Genomic DNA, 18,843 nt, shown 5'->3' on the forward strand with positions numbered 1-18,843 from the left:
ATAGCGCACTCATATGCGAATTTACTCCACAGTAATTAGAGTGTAATAATGACTCGAATTCGGACAACGAGTTGTAACAATTGCCACAGTTCTAAATTTGTACATTCATGCATTCGCAGTCGTGCATAAACATACATATACACGTATGTATGTGTTTAGAAAATGAAAACAGGAGTATGGCCAAATAATTACTTTTAACTAGCTACTTTGATTAGGTTGGCGTTTTAAGCATTTTCGGGCGATTTTTTTTAAATTAAACTTCAATGTTTAAGAATATCAAAATTTAAGCAATTGAAATTAGAATTAAAAGTCTAACTTTATCAATAGCTCATGCTATTTTGTCGGAGACACCAACTACTAGGTTTTGCGAAATTGGTGTATTTTCATTAGAAGCACCTTGCTGGTTTTATGCAGCACACTTCACACTATAATATATATCATTTTCCGCTTAGATGAAACCCTAATGGACAATAATTTAACTTTATCTAACCTAACTAACACCGTTTAGCTTTTTTGCATAGAATTCATTATTCTTCATTTATCTACTCCTTTTATCATTCTTCTCTGTCGGTCCGTGACATCAGCTACTTTGCTTAAGTTTTTTCGTATTTTAAGCATTTATTAATGTCCGAGTATGAACACGAGGTGTGTTAGCCGGCAATCAGAAACTATTATAAGACCCGATAATGCGAACATTGTTCAACCTTAAACCAAAATTATTATTATTCTTAAGTAACAATAAATGGGCTTCAAAGTTTTCTTGTTAACGTCTGAAACATCACCATCTGAGAAACTAAGTGAAAATTGCTACATTTATGTTCATCTTTCCTTCACCATAACTGCTGCAGAGTGAAATGTATCCAAAAATAACTTATGCAATGATGAAGCTTAAAGTTTCCTCGATGGACCGCACACGACCTTAACCCCAAGTGCTTGCTCGGTTGAATTTAAATGAGAAAAGCTGCAGATCCAGCAAAAACGTGTCAACATTAAAATAGTTCGGTTGCTGTTCTTTACGTCATATCTAAAACTAAATTCATTTAAAATTAATACATTCACATTTACATGCATTTATAATTAGCGCTTCTCAATATTTTGCACATTGAAATTATCACACACACTCACGAGCACAAACTGTGCTGCAGTCACTTCCCGACGACCACTTCAGAGCGTCGCCGTGGCCTACCATATCCAGTTGTGGTTTTGCGGCGAACTTATCGTATCGAAAATGCGGCTGAGCGAGAAGCTGGCACCGAGCGCTGACGGGGATGATACGGCCGGCTATACTTTACCCTGACTTACTCACACAGTTCCTTTGCTGGGCTCATGGGTAGTCGTTGAGGCGAAGCGCATTCATCGGCTTATTTAAGACACAGTTAACTGCTGCAATATTCATTAAAAGTTGACAATGCACATAGCCCAAGTGTCGAAACGAGAGGACAAGTGGCAAAAAGCCGCTGGATGCTGCAACCTTCCGTCCGGAAACTGTGCGCCATCGAGAACGCGACACTGGTGGAAAATTGTAACTAAATCACTTAGCGCCGAGATGAATTTTCTGGTTAACCGAGTAAACACTTGATGTTTTCTTCAAAACAACCGCCGCCAGTCTCGGCCTTGTGGTTCGTTAATGTTATGCTGTGCCCTGCTGAGCTAGCTTTGTGGCGCTTGGTTTCCTTCACGTCGCAGCCCAGCACATTAGTGCTTTAACATTGTCATGAATTTTAATATAAATTAACTAATTAGGCGAAATGGATTAGTAGAATATTTTCCACTTTGCGAAGGGCATGCAAACACTCATAAATATGGCGAGCTCGAGATATGGGTTAAAATGAGATGCTGCTCTCTGTTCTTTGTAGAGGCGGCATAGCAGTGACGTGATGTTACATTATTAGAGATTTTGCTTTAAACACAAGGAACATTTATCTCTAAGTTGCTGTAGCAGTGCAAAGGAGTGCGTGTGTGTTACGCCACCATTATAGCTTCCATAGTATTTCTTTTTGGTCGGGTTATAAAAGTACTGAAATTTTTTCGAGTAAAAACTGAAATGACAATTTATGTCCCGAATTTGCTCTCTCTTGCGCCACAAGTCATGAAGTTGAGAGACTGGTTATAAGTCGGTGGCTCGATGTTTGAAGTCTTAACCGGGAAGATACTCAAAAAAAGTTAACTTCGACTGCACCGAAGCCCCTAGTACCCTTCACAGATGTATAGCAAACAAGTAAAAAAGGGCTAAGTTCGGATACTCTCGCAATATGCAGAGCTCAAGCGAATACATTCAGCGGTTGCAAAACTTAATATTAAAGAAGAAATGCTGTCATATGCACTGGCATCTATCGACATATTTGGTGTCTGGGTCTTTGAAAAGTTATAGTCCGTTTTCGACAATTCTTGGACGTAGGATGAAATAACTTGAGAGCTCTATTTGTGAATAATTTAATTCTGATAACTTCATTGATATATGATTTGTATACCGTAAAGTAAAGAATTAAATGGAATATAAAAAACTCTTATATGGAAAGTAGGCATGGTTGTTAACCGTTCCTGATATATGGTATAGGATTTCACCTAAACCTTACACCTGCTCTCATAAAGCGCTTTCCTACTATTCTGGTTGCAAAATTTTTTGCATGTGACGGATTTATTTACCATCTGCATTAACGACCTACTTTGGGTGTCAAGAAACACTCGGTTTCATCTCGTCTCGCCATCCTGACGATATATGTATATATACATAATTCCATATCTATATCGATAGGTGATACAAACAACCGTAGCTGAAAAAAACATTTACCATATACTCTGTGCAACATGTTGCGAAAGTAAGAAAGAGTATAAAAAGATCGTTTATCTTCAGTTTAATCAGTGAGTTTTTATGGTAGTTGTTCGATCTGAAAAATTTGTTCGGAAAATGTCTTGGATAATAATATGTGCCGAACTTCGAGAAGATGTTAGTTAGATAAAAAAGTTTGCCGTTCAAGAACTTGAGTTTGATCGGTCAGTTTTTACGGCATCTGTTTGCTATAGTTGTCCAATAGTGGCGGTCCCAACAAATGAGCAGCTTCTTTAGAAGAAAAGGACGAAAAATTGAAAGGCGATATCTCAAAAACTGAGGAATTAGTTCGCGTATTTATAGAAGGACATATGGACATGGATAAATCAACTCAGCTCGTACTACTTATCTATAATACTATAAACCTAAAACTTTGGTTTGTGGTAAGCCAGCTGAACCACTGAAATGGTGATCCGTTCATCTGCTAAATCTTAGTAACCTTTTGGAAGGCAGTTTAGAGTTAGGTGACCATATTTTTCTGGGCAAAATGGGGGCGGTTTTTTTAGTTATCGATATAATATATATAATTCATTGATATTCGCGATATATAATAGGTGAGAGAGCAACATAATTTTATTCAATTTATTATTATTTTTTAATTACTAAGCCCGGGACGGCCGGGACGCTTAACTCGGAATCCGGACTGTCCCGGCCAAACCGGGACGAATGGTGAGCTCAGTTTAGAGCGATGGACTAAGTTTTCTCCTAAAATAACTTTAATTTTATTGACTTCGATTTTTTAGTAAACATTCAAAATAGTTTCTAATTAATTAGTAATGGCGGCTGCCAATCAAATTCTTATCAAAATAAATTTAACATATACAATTTTCTTTTTGCCTAAAAATGCAAATCGAGAGCAAACCAATTCCACCTCCGGCCTTAACAAAATGCGATTTGGACAGTGTTTGAAAGCGTCATAATTTGAACTTTTAAGCGCAATTAACTATTCTTGTTACACATCCATACATACATATACGTAGCGCAGCTATATAACTGTGAATCTGGGCTCATATGAGCAATGTAGTTATTTATTAAAATTAAATTGAAACTTTTCTGCCGAAAACCACAGCGACGAATTGAAAAATAAATATTATAGCATCGCGTGAAGGCCGAACATCGCAAATAAACACATACATATGTACATTTGTAATACCAACAACAACAAGCGTTCAACAGCCTGTTTCGCACATTCCACATAATCATCTGCATTTTTATAATGAATGACATGCATTATTCATACTCCAACGGAACGCAGGTGCACTCCTCGTCTAGGTCTCATGTGCAATCGGAATTCGAACGTATGGCACTGCGCATATATGGAACTCGTAAAATCCCAATTTAATTCGCGTGCCGCTTATGTTCGTAATGAAAAGCGGAGGTAAACAGACAGTCAAGCAGTCAGCACGACACAGCGCCATGCCACGTCAAATATTCAGGCGTACTTGTCGGTATTTGCATTCGAAATATGAGTGGGTGGAAATGTACATTCATTTTAACCGAATGCTCGGATTTCGCCGAGTTTCACCGGGTTCTAAAAGCAGTAATGTATCCTCTGGTTAACGGAGTAAAAGATTGAATCTCTTTACCGAATCAATTTCAGTCCTTAGGTGGTATTGACCCAATGTGGAATGTAAATTATAGCACGGAAGCACTCAAGTGTTCGAGTCCACAAAAAACAAAAAAATATAATACTTACACAATAATCCTACAGCCGCATAAGTCTCTGCTTGGTGAAAAAATTGAGGTCCTGGTTCTGATAAACCTTCAGAACCAAAAGTTAGCGATAATGAGATAATCAAGGCGACGCAGTCATCTATAAGTACTTTTCGCGTAACTGTCGCTGTAATCCAGAGGGCAAACATATATAGTTCGATTTATCTTTCTGCTGGTTGCACCTTGAGACCACTTATTTATAACGTATTCAACTGAGTTTCTTTTTCCTATACATCAAGCGTAGTATACAGGCTTTAGAGGCAGAATATTAACATTTCATGTACTAGATACAGTAAATACCGAAGAAATCTTCTTGTCTTGTTAAGGGGCTCTAAAGGGAGAACGCGAAGAGCTCAAAATTCTTACGAGGGATTTAATTAAGAGCTTGAAGGCTGCCTCTGAATTATCGCTGGGTCATTGGTGTTTCCTCCAGCGTCGAAATCAAAACTGCGTACGAAAATTCACTGATCACGAAATACCCTATAATGTCGTTTCGAGGCTTCCAACCCACACCTATAAGTCAATATGTATTTAAACATCACCTTAAAATACACACATAAGAGTTAAATACACCAACTGCGCGCACACTGAAATGCTGTGCATAATTTCCGTTGGCGGTCACCGGTGTGTGCAATGTATCCATCATGCGTGACCTCAACGTAATTATGTTACCATAAACAGCTCGCTCTCTGTAAGTACAAATGCACATACGTAAATCGTAAATATATTGGCACATATTGATTAAATGCATGTGCGTGCATGTGTGTGTATGTGTGGGTGTAAAAAGTGTTGGCAGGATGCGCCGGTATTTTAACTCAATGTTGTGGAATAAAGTGTAATTGATTTGCAATTTTACTGGTGCAGCTCATTTCCTATTAACATACCTAAATAGATGACGGTGCGCGAGTGCAAATGTGTGAGTGGCGTCCATTTGCGCACCGCGTTCATGTGCTAAAAATACTCGCCCACCGTTTGCTATGCCCAACAGCTGTACAGATCCTTTGAAATGTCACAAATTCACACAAAATAAACCACAATGGCGGCACGCATCCCCACTTTTCATTTGTGACGAGCTGAAATGTCATTTCAAACAATCGTACAATATTCCAGCCGCCGCCATGGCATGGCACATGCACACAGACTTACAGTTATGCGTAGTGTGGCGCAGTCGGGGATAATAGCTTTCGGAATGCCGAGACTGACAAGCGTTGACAACTGTCCGAGCGGTTTATTGGTGTGGACAAATGATGTTGCTGATTTGATTTTGCGACTTATTTGCGGTATTATCTAAAATGATATAAAATGCGTCCAAGTGACAATTCACTTAACACTCGTCTGTAATTACTTGTTCGCAAATTATCCTTGAAATTATAGGCTTTCCGAAAATAAAGTCTCACTTTTATTTTGCACCTGCTATCATTAAAAGCTTTGTAGACAGTGCTTTCTGTGGTTTGTAGTCTCTAAAAGTAATTGATGTTAAACGACATCATTCGGCACTTGTTTCCGACGATCGTTAAAGAAATTTTTCACAAATAAAGGCTTATTTTGAGCATTTGGACCAACATTGGAAAACCTTTCAATCTTTCAATGTATTTGTCAATCCTCTATTCGAACTCAGCTTACAACTTGTAAGTGTGAACTGTGGCCGGAAACTACCTAAAATCATTTGAAAATCAAGTGACGAAAGCAGGAGCTTAAAAGTTTTTATCATTTCGATAGATTTTGTGTTTTTATGAATTTTTTTGCCAACATCAGTTGCAATGACCACATTCTTTTCATATTTTCACTATTGTATGAGTCTGATCATATATTTTTTGTGGTCTAGATTGGGGAGTAACACCTTCACACCTTTGCAGCTTCGCAGGTGAGGTTTAATATAATATAATATTCATGAAAGTGCATTGACACAAATTGTATTTAATGGCATTATTGTTTATTTATCAGTTTACGTATATAAATAAAATCACTAAAGAACTACTTAAACTACACTACTACACTACTACTACATAAACATTTGTTCGAACATTAGGGTAGTTCGGAATTCTTGGAACAATAATATGTATGGTAAGGCATTACGCATATTTTAATTCAATGCATGACTAAAACACAAAGCGTTCTACTTTTCGAACGTAGAAATCGAAAACTCAGCAAGGCTGATATTATTACTACGGAAGCTTAAAAATTGCCTGTAGAGGAGAGAAAGAGTATAGCTTTGATTTTTTCTGTAATTTCGCGACATCTGGTCGACCCCTGTAACTGCAATGTGCAAAGTTCATTTATTTTTATACCCTGTAAGGGAATATTAAGTTTGCCACGATGTTTGTAACACCCAAAACGAAACGAGAGATACCGTATAAAGTATATAAATTATCAGCGGGACGAGCTGAGTCGGTTTAGCCATGACTGTCTGTCTGTATATATGCGAACTAGTTCCTCAGTTTTTGAGATATCGATTTGAAATTTTGCACACGTTCTTTTTTCTTAAGAAGCTGATCTTTTGTCGAAACGGCCGATATCGGACCACTATAGCATGTTTAATAGCTTTTCAATTGATAAGATATCTTCAAGAAGTTTGGCATGAAATATTGCCTACGGCAGTGATGCAATCTCCGCAGAAATTATTCGGATCGAACCAGCATATAGCTGCCATGCAAACTGAACGATCGAAATCAAGTGCTTGTATGGAAAACTTTTTTATTTGATGAGATATCTTAAAGAAATTTGGCATGGATTATTATCCAAAACAACGCTGCAATCTCCAAAGAAATTGCTTAGATCGAGTCACTATAGCATATAGCGACCTTACAAATTGTCAGATCAAAGTTACTTGTAGGAATCTTTTGTATTTGTGAAGTACTCTCTTTATAGCTTTAGTGCAAGCGAAGTTAACGTTTTTTCTTGTTAAATATAAACTTCATGTCATGATTTCTCGGAATGAATAAAAAATATACACCCCTAATGCTTAACTTCACGCATATTACATTCATCCGGGGAGTTAATAAAACAGCATCACTGAATATACGAATTCAAATACATATGCCACACTCGTGCCTGGTCGGCGTACTAGCATACGAGTCAATATATAAAAACAAGAACAACTACTCAGAAGTAAATAAAACGAAAAAGGGAAGCTTGAGCGAATTATCAATAAAGTATATGAACAAATCATGAAGAAAGGAATGAATGAACGGCGAGTAGAGCCTGCTGGGGCTTATATCCGTGCAATTCATTGCCGAGCATTGCAACGCAACACAACGCAGCGTTTATACTCGTGCTGTATGAATACACGGAAATGCTTTACAGCCTTTTCCTGCTGTTTTCAATTTTCGATGCATTTCAAAAATTAATGGGAAGTTGAGCAAATATGTGTTCGAATGTCTATAAAGACTCTGGTAACCGCAGCACGCGGCCAACAACAATTCAATGCGCACGCAGCGGCGGCAGGTGAACGGAGTTGGAATGCGGCGCGGCTCGTTTGTCCTGGTGCGCCGTTATACATAGTTGTTGTTGTTATAGATGCAGTAACGCCGTAATGCAGCCACCAAACGACCGATGACCGATGCTGGCCGCTCCAAATATTCGCATATTTATACATCCTGCACATACTTTACAAATACCACACGCAAATAAATACGCTGCACGCGTGCAAATAACCATACACACACACACACGCACGCATGCGCATGCGAAGGCATACACGTGTATGTGTGTTTGTTAGAATTCAATTATGTGTGTGTGTGCGCCGTATGCCCGTACGCAGAAAGACGCAATCGAGCTTTCTATGCTCTGTAAACTGGCCAGCAGCGTGCGATATCCATGCCAGGATACAAAAGGAAGAACTGCCAAGGATGCCATGCCGTGTGTACAAAGGAGTGTGAGTGTGGTGTGTGAGTTGTTCAATTTTTGTGTGCTCACTGTTTCGCTTTTTCCCTTTTTTCTAGCATTGCAATGCCAACATTTGTTGATTTATAGCGAGACTCTGTATTTCTTGTTGTTGCTGTTGTTGCATCAGCAGTGGCGAACTTTTTAAACTGGCAAAAACTAAAATGCTACAACAACAACAACAGAATGCAGGCTGCAAGCAGAAAAGAAATATAATAGAGAAAATGGAAAAGGAAAAACAAAAATAGAAATAAAAGTGAACAACGTGAAAAAGAAAATAAATTGGAAAAAAGAGTAAAAGTTAAATGGGAAAGACAATGACAAGAATTGCAGCTGCGGCTCGAATGCTAAGCAAATAAAATATTGTATGGTTCATAGTCGTATGCACACGCACTCACAGCTGAATGCATATTTGTATATAGAGTGAGAGTACATATATGTTGAAATCAAATTGGCTCAAAATGGTCAATCCGTCTGGTCTTGAGGATATGTGTATCAACACACACCCGCACACGCACTCACAATCAAATGTGCTTTCATCCATATGTGATATGTATGTATGTACATGTTGCATATTCATTGTGACAATATCAAATGAGACAGAAAACGTAGTACTTAGCTTTATACTCTGCTTAGTTTTGCACGAATGTGTGTGTGTGTGTGTGCACAAGTGAGCAGCTTGTTACTTCTGAGTGTCTTATTATTTTTCAAGAATGTGTACATTGCATGTATGTATGTATTGTTAAGGGCATCAGATAAAGAATTCAAAGATTATCCAGCAGAATCTTGCTAGAAGCCACTCACACAAACTTCAAAAGCCGCCTGACCGTTGCAGCGTGTGTGAACATACTTTGTTTGATTTAAGCATAGATCTTAGAATTGTGCCGCTATTGAAAATTAAGATAAAAATTACGAAGAAAGTTTGTGGGTTGTGCGAACTAATTTTCCGTTCAATGAACACTATGGAAAGCTAAGCAAAAAAAAAAAACAAAAGAATGGTACCTTACTTCTTATATTTCAACCGCAATCATATTCCCTTTAATAATGAATTCCAGTGAAATTTCTAAAATACTTGGTCTGATATTCCTCTAGCTAGATTGAAATGTAATTTTTTTTATGAAATTACATTTTTCGTACTAATTATAAAAAGGAAGAAAGGAGTAGATTTAAAATATGAAATCGTTTAAGGAAGCTCAAAATTATGTATACTGAATATACTACTAAAGTAATGAACAGTTTCAAATTGTTTTACAAAAGGCATTTATCTCCAATTTTTATCTTTTCCAACACTTCGTTTGCAATTATATATTCTTACAATCTGTATTTTTTAAAATATAATACATCTGCAATATTCAAGACTTACTTGTATATACCTGAGTGTGCGCCTGTTGCTACGCAAATGAAGGTCGTTAAAATACTTGCGGTGCTTCAAGCGGCTGACATGTTTTACGAGAAGCTTTTTCATGGCACATATGCGCTGGAAGATTTGACAATATCACCAGAGATGAGCGCTATAAGAAAGAACATGCTTGCTTTTATTTTCGTTGTAAACCGTTCCCGAATCCGCTCCTCCAACTAGCTCTGGTAAAGTATTGGAGTCTTGGAGGAGTCTTAGGCGTTCTGTGAATCCGGACTAGCGCAACTTTTCTCAAGTTTTCGGCAATTGTAAAATCTGAATGACTGAATTTACTAAACTGAATAAGGTGATAGTGTAGCTACGCTGCGGCGAAAGCTTGAAAGCACATGCAATGAGAAAATCTGCCAGCATTTGTTGCTTGCACCTTCAGAGATATGCGAGTCACTCGAACGTCTTTGCTTTCAACGAATTCTTAACTTTGGCACGTCTTGGCCAACTTTTATCAAAACGCAGCATCTCTCATTTGTCCAAACTGATCACAACACAATATATGTATGTGCGTGCGTACACATGTTTGCTGCTGATATGCACTGCAAGGAGAACGGGAGAACGGCAGCCAAGGCATATAGCGGCGCACAGTGTCATCCTCTCGCGTAAGCACTACCACAAACAAACAAGCATGTACGATAAATACGATTTGGAATCTACCCAAGCTCCATTTATCAGCGTTATTGACCAAAGGAACTGCAATAAAAAGTGCAATATTTCAATTTAACCGCTTGGTGGCCTTTTACCCCAAAACACCGCATATCACCAGCACCAGCACCAGCAACAGCAACAGCGCCAACGATGGCTGTCCCTTAACCCACCCAGCGCTGTGCGGTCACCGCGCTTGCCGACGCTGCCCCGTTACTCCACCCTCTGAGCAATGCTGTTGCTCGGCAGCTGTGCTACTTTGTTGTTAGTGTTATTGTTGTCGAACACTACGTTTGCTAGCAATTTAACGTACAGAGGATTTTATTACCCTCGATGCACATTCTCAACTTTGTTGTTCAGCCACATTGAGTGTCGCCGTCGCCCAGTGTGCTCCGATGAGTTGGTTCTTCATACGTACTAGACAGTCGGTGGCACAGTGGATGCAGTATAGCACACACACACACACACACTCACGCTAACATGTGCCCAATAGACGGTGGGCCGAGCTGCTTCGTTGGTGCCACTGATTGCAGCTACCGAATGCAAGTTGCAGCAACTCGAAGTTTCTCATTTTGTATCAAAGTTTCATGCTACGCTTGCCACCGCGCCCCCTTCACGGCAGGCATGCGGCCACAATTATTGTCATCTCTAATGTGACGACATTTTCTGTAAGTTTCGTTTATACTGTTTCGCTTTTCGTATCGTTTCAGTTGCAATCCTCGGCAGCGACCTGGTGGCTGGCGTTCGTGGTGAGGAGTGCGGCCAAGAGGAGTTTACGAAATGTGCTGAGCCTTTGGATATGCTACATTTAACCTCCGAATTATCCATCGGTGCTGCCAAGAAGGACGAACTGCTTAAACTTTGCAAGTAAGTCAACGTTATCAACGAGAAAAGAAAAAGTTTCTTTTTTCAATTATTTAATTTCGCATTTGCCCTCCAGCCCGAGCCTGGCGCACCACTGCTGTTGCATGCTTTACCTGGTGGCGACTAGCAAACTGAATACGCGCAGTTTGTTGCGCCGCTCATCACTACGAAGCACTAATGGCAGGGTGCTAGTAATTACTAAGTGTAGTCGACTTTCTTTTTTGGCTGTTTCTCGGTCGTTTTTTCTTCATTCAGCACAGGAATTAATTGCGCTGTGCAATTTGTGGTTTTTACTAGCAAAATTAATATTACCTTCTAATTTCCAGCAAATGTACGAGTAAATTCTCCCATTTTGGCTGCAAACCGACACTATCAGCTCAGAGCATCGTCCATTAAATCTGGTGCAATCAGGTGTCATAATTATAAAATGTGGCGCTGCCTTAGTGCGAGTTTTTAATTATTGAAGTCATAAATGGTGTTGCTTAGTTAGCGGAATTTCGAAATCACAGTTATATACTTCAACGCATTCGTGTATTCAATAAGCCCTAGTATTGGTGCAAATTAATCTCTGCCTAATTTTCTAGAATACTCACTTATTATTGAGATTAATTATGTCCTCGTGCTTCGAAATTAATCGAATATCATTCAGTACATCCTTATGTACAAATACGAGTTTATAACTTTTGAATAGTTTGTAGAAATGTTATCCGCGCTTCATCAAAAGATGTCCCATCGTTGCCACTTTTAAAAAGGCCTTAGTTCGGATGTAACCGAACATTTTATACTCTTGCAACTTTACGGGGACTTACTTTTAGGCGTTGGCCGTTACTTTATATTAATACGGGAGTTAAAGGAAGTATTGATCGATTCAACCTATATTTGACATACGAGCTTAGTTTAATCAGCAAATGTTTTTTTCCGAATTCTTACAAATTGACCGATATTTTCGATAAAATGTTCGCTGTAAGAACTGGGATTCACATATTCGGTATCTGGGAGCTTGAACAGTTTTAGTGCGATTTTAACAATTTTTGGTCTAAGGTGGCTTACTTTAAGCGCATTATTCGTGCAAAGTTTTATCCCGATACATTCATTGTTGCGTGATTGCATACTGGAAAGTGAAAGAATCAGATGGAGTTTAAAATTGTATTATATGGAAAGTAGGCGTGGTTCTAGTCCGGTTTAGCTCCTTTTCGCACCGGAAGGTAAGAATATCAAGATAATATTACGTACCAAATTTGGTCAATATCGGTTTAGTAAGTCCTGAGATAAAAGTTTTTACCTAAATGTAGGCGGTGCCGCGCCCATCGTGTTATTTTGACTCTTATAAAGAACGCTCGTATCATCTCGGATGTAAAATTTAATGTCTCTGGCGTATTAATTTTTGATTTATCGCACTTTTAGTAGTTTTTAACAAAACCGTTATGTGAGGAGTGAGCGGTGTTATCATCCGATTTTATCCATTTTTACAATTTCGGTAGAAGAGCTTAAGGAATTTATCCTGAGCGAATTTGGTTATTGTAAGTGGCTTAGAAGATATGTGCGTAAACCTTTTAGGGGGCGGGGCCACGTTTTTAAGCCACTAGGTGCTTTTTGCTACTGCGATCATCTGCGCCAAATAACAGTTTTGTATTTTAATATAGTGTTTAGCATTGGTAGTTTATACGTTTTCGTTTAATGTCGTTTTGTGGGCGCAACAGTGGGCCGATTACGTCCATCTACGAGTTAGTATTTTATTTTTTGCCAAGGAACCCGTGTACCAAGTTTCATTACGATTACTCAATTTTTACTCATGTTACAGCTTGCACGGACGGACTTACGGACAGACAGACAGTCACCGGAATTCAATACGTCTCGCCATCCTGATCATTTATATTGTTATATATATAATTCCATATCTATGTCGATTATGTGAAAAAAACTAGTATTATACTCTGTAGCAACATGTTGTAAGAGTATAAATGTTTCGGATTTTCGTTTCTCCATTTCTATCCTTTCGTTGAACAGTAATAGTTCAGTTTTATTTGTGCTTATGTCCAGACTTCTCCCTAGATAGCTTAGGACTGCAACTTACCAAAGCGCTCTCTAGTATCCACTGATTGTAACGGGGAAGAGGTCTTTTTTACAATTGTAAATACAAATCAAACTCATCTCTAAAATTAAATTAAATTTAAAGGCAATATGTTGTTGAAATCCTTACTAAAGATTTAGACGAGCTTTAGATTAACTCCCAATGTTTGATGCACGATTTTTACCCATCAGAAATATTACTGAAATATATGAGACCTGCGTCCGCGATTCGGATGAAATTGCGGGAGTTCTTTAATGAAGTTGGCGAAACATTTTACTTTTTTAACAACGCTTCAGTGCTTTTACAAAGCAGAGACTTCAAGTATTTTGTTGTTTTGCTTTTTGCATAGGAGTTTCGGGTTTGTTTATACTAAATATAGGTATTTATTTTACATATTAACGAATGTGTGCTTGTGCATGCAGCGCCCTATTGCTCCGCTATTTACGCCAATGAGGAACGCAACACATCGATGCGCACAGAAGTTGCCTTGAAGTTTTGATTTTAAACTTCATGTTTTTGCTCGCCTCGGACGGTATCTATGCACGAGTATGTATCTGTGATATCAATGCATTCGTCCACTTGCACACATCGATGCGCACAGAAGTTGCCTTGAAGTTTTGATTTTAAACTTCATGTTTTTGCTCGCCTCGGACGGTATCTATGCACGAGTATGTATCTGTGATATCAATGCATTCGTCCACTTGCCAATTCATTCGTGCGTTCGCTTACGTGCTCTCTGCACTCGCTCGGAAGATACAATTTGGACGGCAATTCTCATGGTGTTTTTCTTCGTTTAGACGAGACCTCACTATTCCGGCAGTTATCGTGTGCCTATTTAGTTACACGAAAATTTGTGTTGATTGCAACTACCACTCCATGGCCGGAAGCAATACGTTCTTCATTGTGCTCGTAAATACCGTTATCATTCAGTGGTCAACCTTTGGCACTTGGTATGCAGCACTCAATGCGTTTGTCCACTTCCCACTAAGCCAATGCTGCGAGTGGTTGCTCTCTTTCGCAAAACAAAAAAAGGCACACTCTCGCACACGCATACACACACACACACATACAAGTGTAAACGTTCTTCTAGTGGATAAAAATCGAGTTCATTAAAAATTCCAAGCGGATCATCTGTTTTGTAAAATGAGTCTGAAAAAACTTTCGGTTCGTTACATGAGTAAGTAAAAGCATGTGCCAAATTGAATTTCCAAAACAAATTTTTTTGTCATCACATCGAGAGATAGGAGGTTAATGCGGTTATGGAAAAATCAAGAATTCATATGAATACCAAATGAACTCTGTATTGCATTAAACACGTCATGGCTTTAAGTTATTACAATAGGTCAAAAGTTGAAGTGTCCTTTTCTGATTAAACAATAGACCAAACTAAGCGGCTCCATATTTTATTTTGGTCTACTGTTTTCTTTAGAAAGCAGTAAAAACGTTCACTACTATTGATTAAAGGGTTTTGTGTGTGTGATTTTTATTGTTTTTAATCTGTTTAGTTTGCATTGTGAGATCGGTCTATTGAATTTCACTGTGTATTTTGGTCATGAAACCTACTATCTATTATAGTGTTATTACTTCAAATTTCCTAATTCGCCAATTAATATTTACATCTTCTCTTTATATTTTAGTGAACTGAAAAAGGGCGTTCGTTGCATCCAGAGTTACACGCGGCGCTGCATGCCGCTGCAGCAAAGAAACCAATTCAATAAATTGTATCACGGCACAAATCAATTCATTCGAGACCTGTGTAACGAAGGCGAGTTTCAGGATGGTAAATTGAAAGATTATTATAGTATTTAAAAACCAGCCTCTTTATTTGTTGTTAATATTTCTAGAATACTTAAAGCATGCACACTGTTCTGAAATAGCCAAAAAGGAATTTGAGGGTTGCGCCAACCGCTATAAGGAAACAATGGTGTTTTTAAAGCCCAATAAGAACCAGGAGAGCCACGAGAACATCACTTTGAACGAAAATATAAAAACGATTTGTTGGTGCGTTGATGTAAAAATTTGCAAGTAATTACTTTTTACTAACTGAACTTTCCGTTATTCAAATGCAGTTCAATCAATGAGTTGGTGGATTGTTCTGAAGATGCAGCACGTAAGATATGCGGCCACGACGCGGCGAAATTCACTCGTGAACTGGTTGATAAATACGCGCACAGTCTAACGAAGGTGAGATCAAATTAAAAAACGTATGTATATGTTATAAGGGGATGAGAATAAATTTGAAAAAAATATTTATTAAAGGGTTTAAATGAGTTAGTAGTGCATTTCCCATGGGTTACTTGCTGCGCTCTCACAAAGCAACGAATTTTTAAAGAAACAATCTGGGATATCAATAGAATTTTCATTAATAAAAAGTTCTTGCGGCTCATGCAATAGCCAAAAGTGCTTCAAACCATTCACTTTGTTTTGGTACATGTGTAGCAGTATGTATTATTTTAGTAGCATATCTGCAGCCCTGCAGGAAGAATCCAAGCATCGTCTTCGGAGTTCTTTTTCACACCGCGAGTAATTGGAGTGATATTTTAAAGTTAACCCTTTAACATTTCAGATATACTGTGAGGATTTCACACGGCATCCGGAAATGTGTCATGATGGACTTAGCGATGACGGTGTGTCCCGATATCAGTCGCATCTCGGCCGAGCGTTTCAGTTTATAATTTCAGGCGTCGTTGTAGCATTTGGAGCACACATGCGTATTAGATAGATGAAAAGTGTGGCAACGTAAAACTGCAGAAAATACTTTGCTGCTTTCATTTTTTCTAAGATATTACTTATAACCTCTTAATTATTTGAGGGCAACGAATTTTGTTTCATTCTTTTGGGAAGCGGACTTATACAGTTATAAATACAAGTGAATTAAGAGATTACGGCACGTAGCTGTATATTTTATGTTAAAAAATCAAAAAAAGAAGGAAATGTTGCAATGTATTAGAAAATAAGAAGAAACACACACAGATACACATCTTAGTGTTTAAATGGGATTAATGTAATGGATATATACAAATATTATGTTATTAGCAGAGTGTCGAATGAAGTGTCAGATGGATGCGTGAGGATTAAAGAGTATAAAATATGCGGTATTAGAAATTATAGTTAAAATTAAAATTTAGGGCACAGGAAGCCCAAATTAAAAGAAAATTACCAACACTCATACAAAATTACACGTTTAGAGTACCAACAAGACCAAAAAGTATACATTACATACCTACATATACACAAATTAATTATAAAGTATGTTAGACTTAGTAGAAACATATTGAATTTACTTGTATTTGTATGCACTTGTTTATTAAAACGATATAAAGAATAAATTAAAATGAATTGTGAAATGAAAATTGCAAAATTTGGCATGAAGATATTACGTCGGGTTAAGTGATTTATCACGTGGCAATGCATACATATATGCTCGTATATGAGTACTTGTTTTGCTTTTAGCTTTTCTCTGGCACAAAGAGAATTTGTGAAATGTTTCACATCATTGGAGATAACATTTTTAAGCGAATAAATGTATTAAATTAATTTAGTTGTAAGTTATTAAATTTGATTAATTTTTTTTGTAATGTAATGGAACTTAGATATAGAAGTAACAAATCAACTCGATGGTGTTCCTTTTAACGTTTACTTGTCCCTATAAATAGAAGATTATCCAAGTTTTTGCGGAAGTTTGTGCGGCAGAAAAAATGGTCTGATGAAACAAGTGGTGTCTGATGAAAGAAACAGTGCATGAAGTCTAACTGAAACAGATAATGAAAATAATAATGCTTTGCACCAGTTTTTTTTTTACAAAAATTCTTATAAATGAAAAATATAATTTTAAAATATTTCGCACTGTTGTCCACACTCAAGGGAGATTCACATGTAGTTTCAATGTTGCAGCCTATAAAAGTAAAGAATTGCTTATAGCCGACTTCGGTTCGGCCAACTAACGAAGTTGTGAAGTTGGTGAAATACTTGAGAGCACATACCAGTTTGCAAGAATTGGTATTGTTATAGACCAGCAAGGTAATTAAATGTAAATTAATTTTATATGAATTGTGGTTGTTGATATTAAATCCGTATAAGCTGCACATTGGCATTCGAAGTAAATTTTGTTTTTCAAAATTCTTAAAAAGATTATCCTTTTGAGAGGTTTCAATTAATTAATATCTAATTGTATTCGAAAGTGACAAATCCGATATGTTGGTTTAATTCTTTTAAAGCCTCACTATTTTTGTTGTGATCAGCAGTCCGTGGTTTCTTTCTGTACTATACGTTTATAAACCAAATGAAAGATTTATCCAAAACACCAGACAAGTTTGTTTAGAAGTTTAGATAAAGTGCTTCTAAATTTTTCGCGACAGAAGCCGATTTCAGCATGCTAGCTATAATGCAGCACTGAGCAATGGTTGTAAGCTTTTTGACTGGGGTTTGGTAATATGTTTTAATGGAAATACGGTTACGGTAGAGAAGATGCAGAAAGACAGACGCAAAAAACAAAATAATCAACCTCGTCGAAGGTCATAACGACTTTCTGAGTTTCTATTCTTAAACCCTACGCACAAACTTGGGACACTTCCATTTTAATTATCATATTTCAATGTGATCTACCTTTAGACCCAACCCATTTAATCTGCATTTATCAAACAATGAAATTTTTTGCACGAATTTTTTAGCCTAGACCAGCGAATGAGTTTCGTGGGTTATATAAAGTCAAATATATATTTTAGTATAATAATTCAATTGAGAATTATTAATTCATAGTGCTTTCCGTATGTATGTGTAATCTAAACATACATTTATAAAATAAAAAATAATAATTTATAGAAATAAAAATAAAAGTAAAAAAGACAGCACTTATTGTTATTAATAATGCTAATTTTCACAAATTATAACACAAAGAAAATATAGAAACTTATGTAGTTGTTGAAATTCACATGTTGCAAGTATGTATTCTATGCTCATAATTTATACAGTTATCTTATGGTAATTAGTTCGTTGTTAAGATCCGTGCCATTTGTTTTCTAACTAATAACTAATACTTAGTACACTTATGGCTACAGCGTATTAAGCAAAATTTTATTCAACACACGAAAGTTCAATGAGAATTTTACACAGCAAGTAGCAATGCAAAATTGAATAACAAAAAATAACAAAAATAAAAGCAATGTCGTTGCCCGATATTGAAATACAGTCAATTACGAATGTGTTACATTTATCGGTAACCAAAATCAGATTGTTGTTTTATTTCGCCCGTTACAAATTGCAACGGTACTTTAATTTAGCGGCCAGTTACCGAATTCAAACACACACTCACACACTCGCACAAGGATGCATCCATGGAAGTAAGTAAGTTTGAAAGGGCGTAAGGCAATAGGGCGACCCCGTAATGCCAGGGCGGCAGGCACATTCTCTTCGCATCTTACTCGCCACACT

The 18,843-nt window shown here is 37.4% G+C and overlaps 1 protein-coding gene across 8 annotated transcripts in view; it reads left to right on the plus strand.

The window, feature by feature from the left end:
• The window catches only part of LOC106614671 (uncharacterized), a 30,110-nt gene extending 11,469 nt beyond the window's left edge, over positions 1-18,641 (plus strand). For all 8 annotated transcript variants that reach the window (XM_036367884.2, XM_014230546.3, XM_014230597.3 and 5 more), the window contains 5 exons: positions 11,189-11,345; positions 15,051-15,193; positions 15,258-15,414; positions 15,483-15,597; positions 15,980-18,641. In XM_036367884.2, coding sequence (XP_036223777.1) covers positions 11,189-11,345; positions 15,051-15,193; positions 15,258-15,414; positions 15,483-15,597; positions 15,980-16,135 — 728 coding nt within the window. In that variant the 3' untranslated portion in view covers positions 16,136-18,641. The remainder of the gene's footprint in view (positions 1-11,188; positions 11,346-15,050; positions 15,194-15,257; positions 15,415-15,482; positions 15,598-15,979) is intronic.
• Positions 18,642-18,843: the final 202 nt, after the last annotated feature.

The sequence above is a fragment of the Bactrocera oleae genome, chromosome 4 (assembly GCF_042242935.1).
Source record: "Bactrocera oleae isolate idBacOlea1 chromosome 4, idBacOlea1, whole genome shotgun sequence".
Classification (NCBI taxonomy): domain Eukaryota; kingdom Metazoa; phylum Arthropoda; class Insecta; order Diptera; family Tephritidae; genus Bactrocera; species Bactrocera oleae.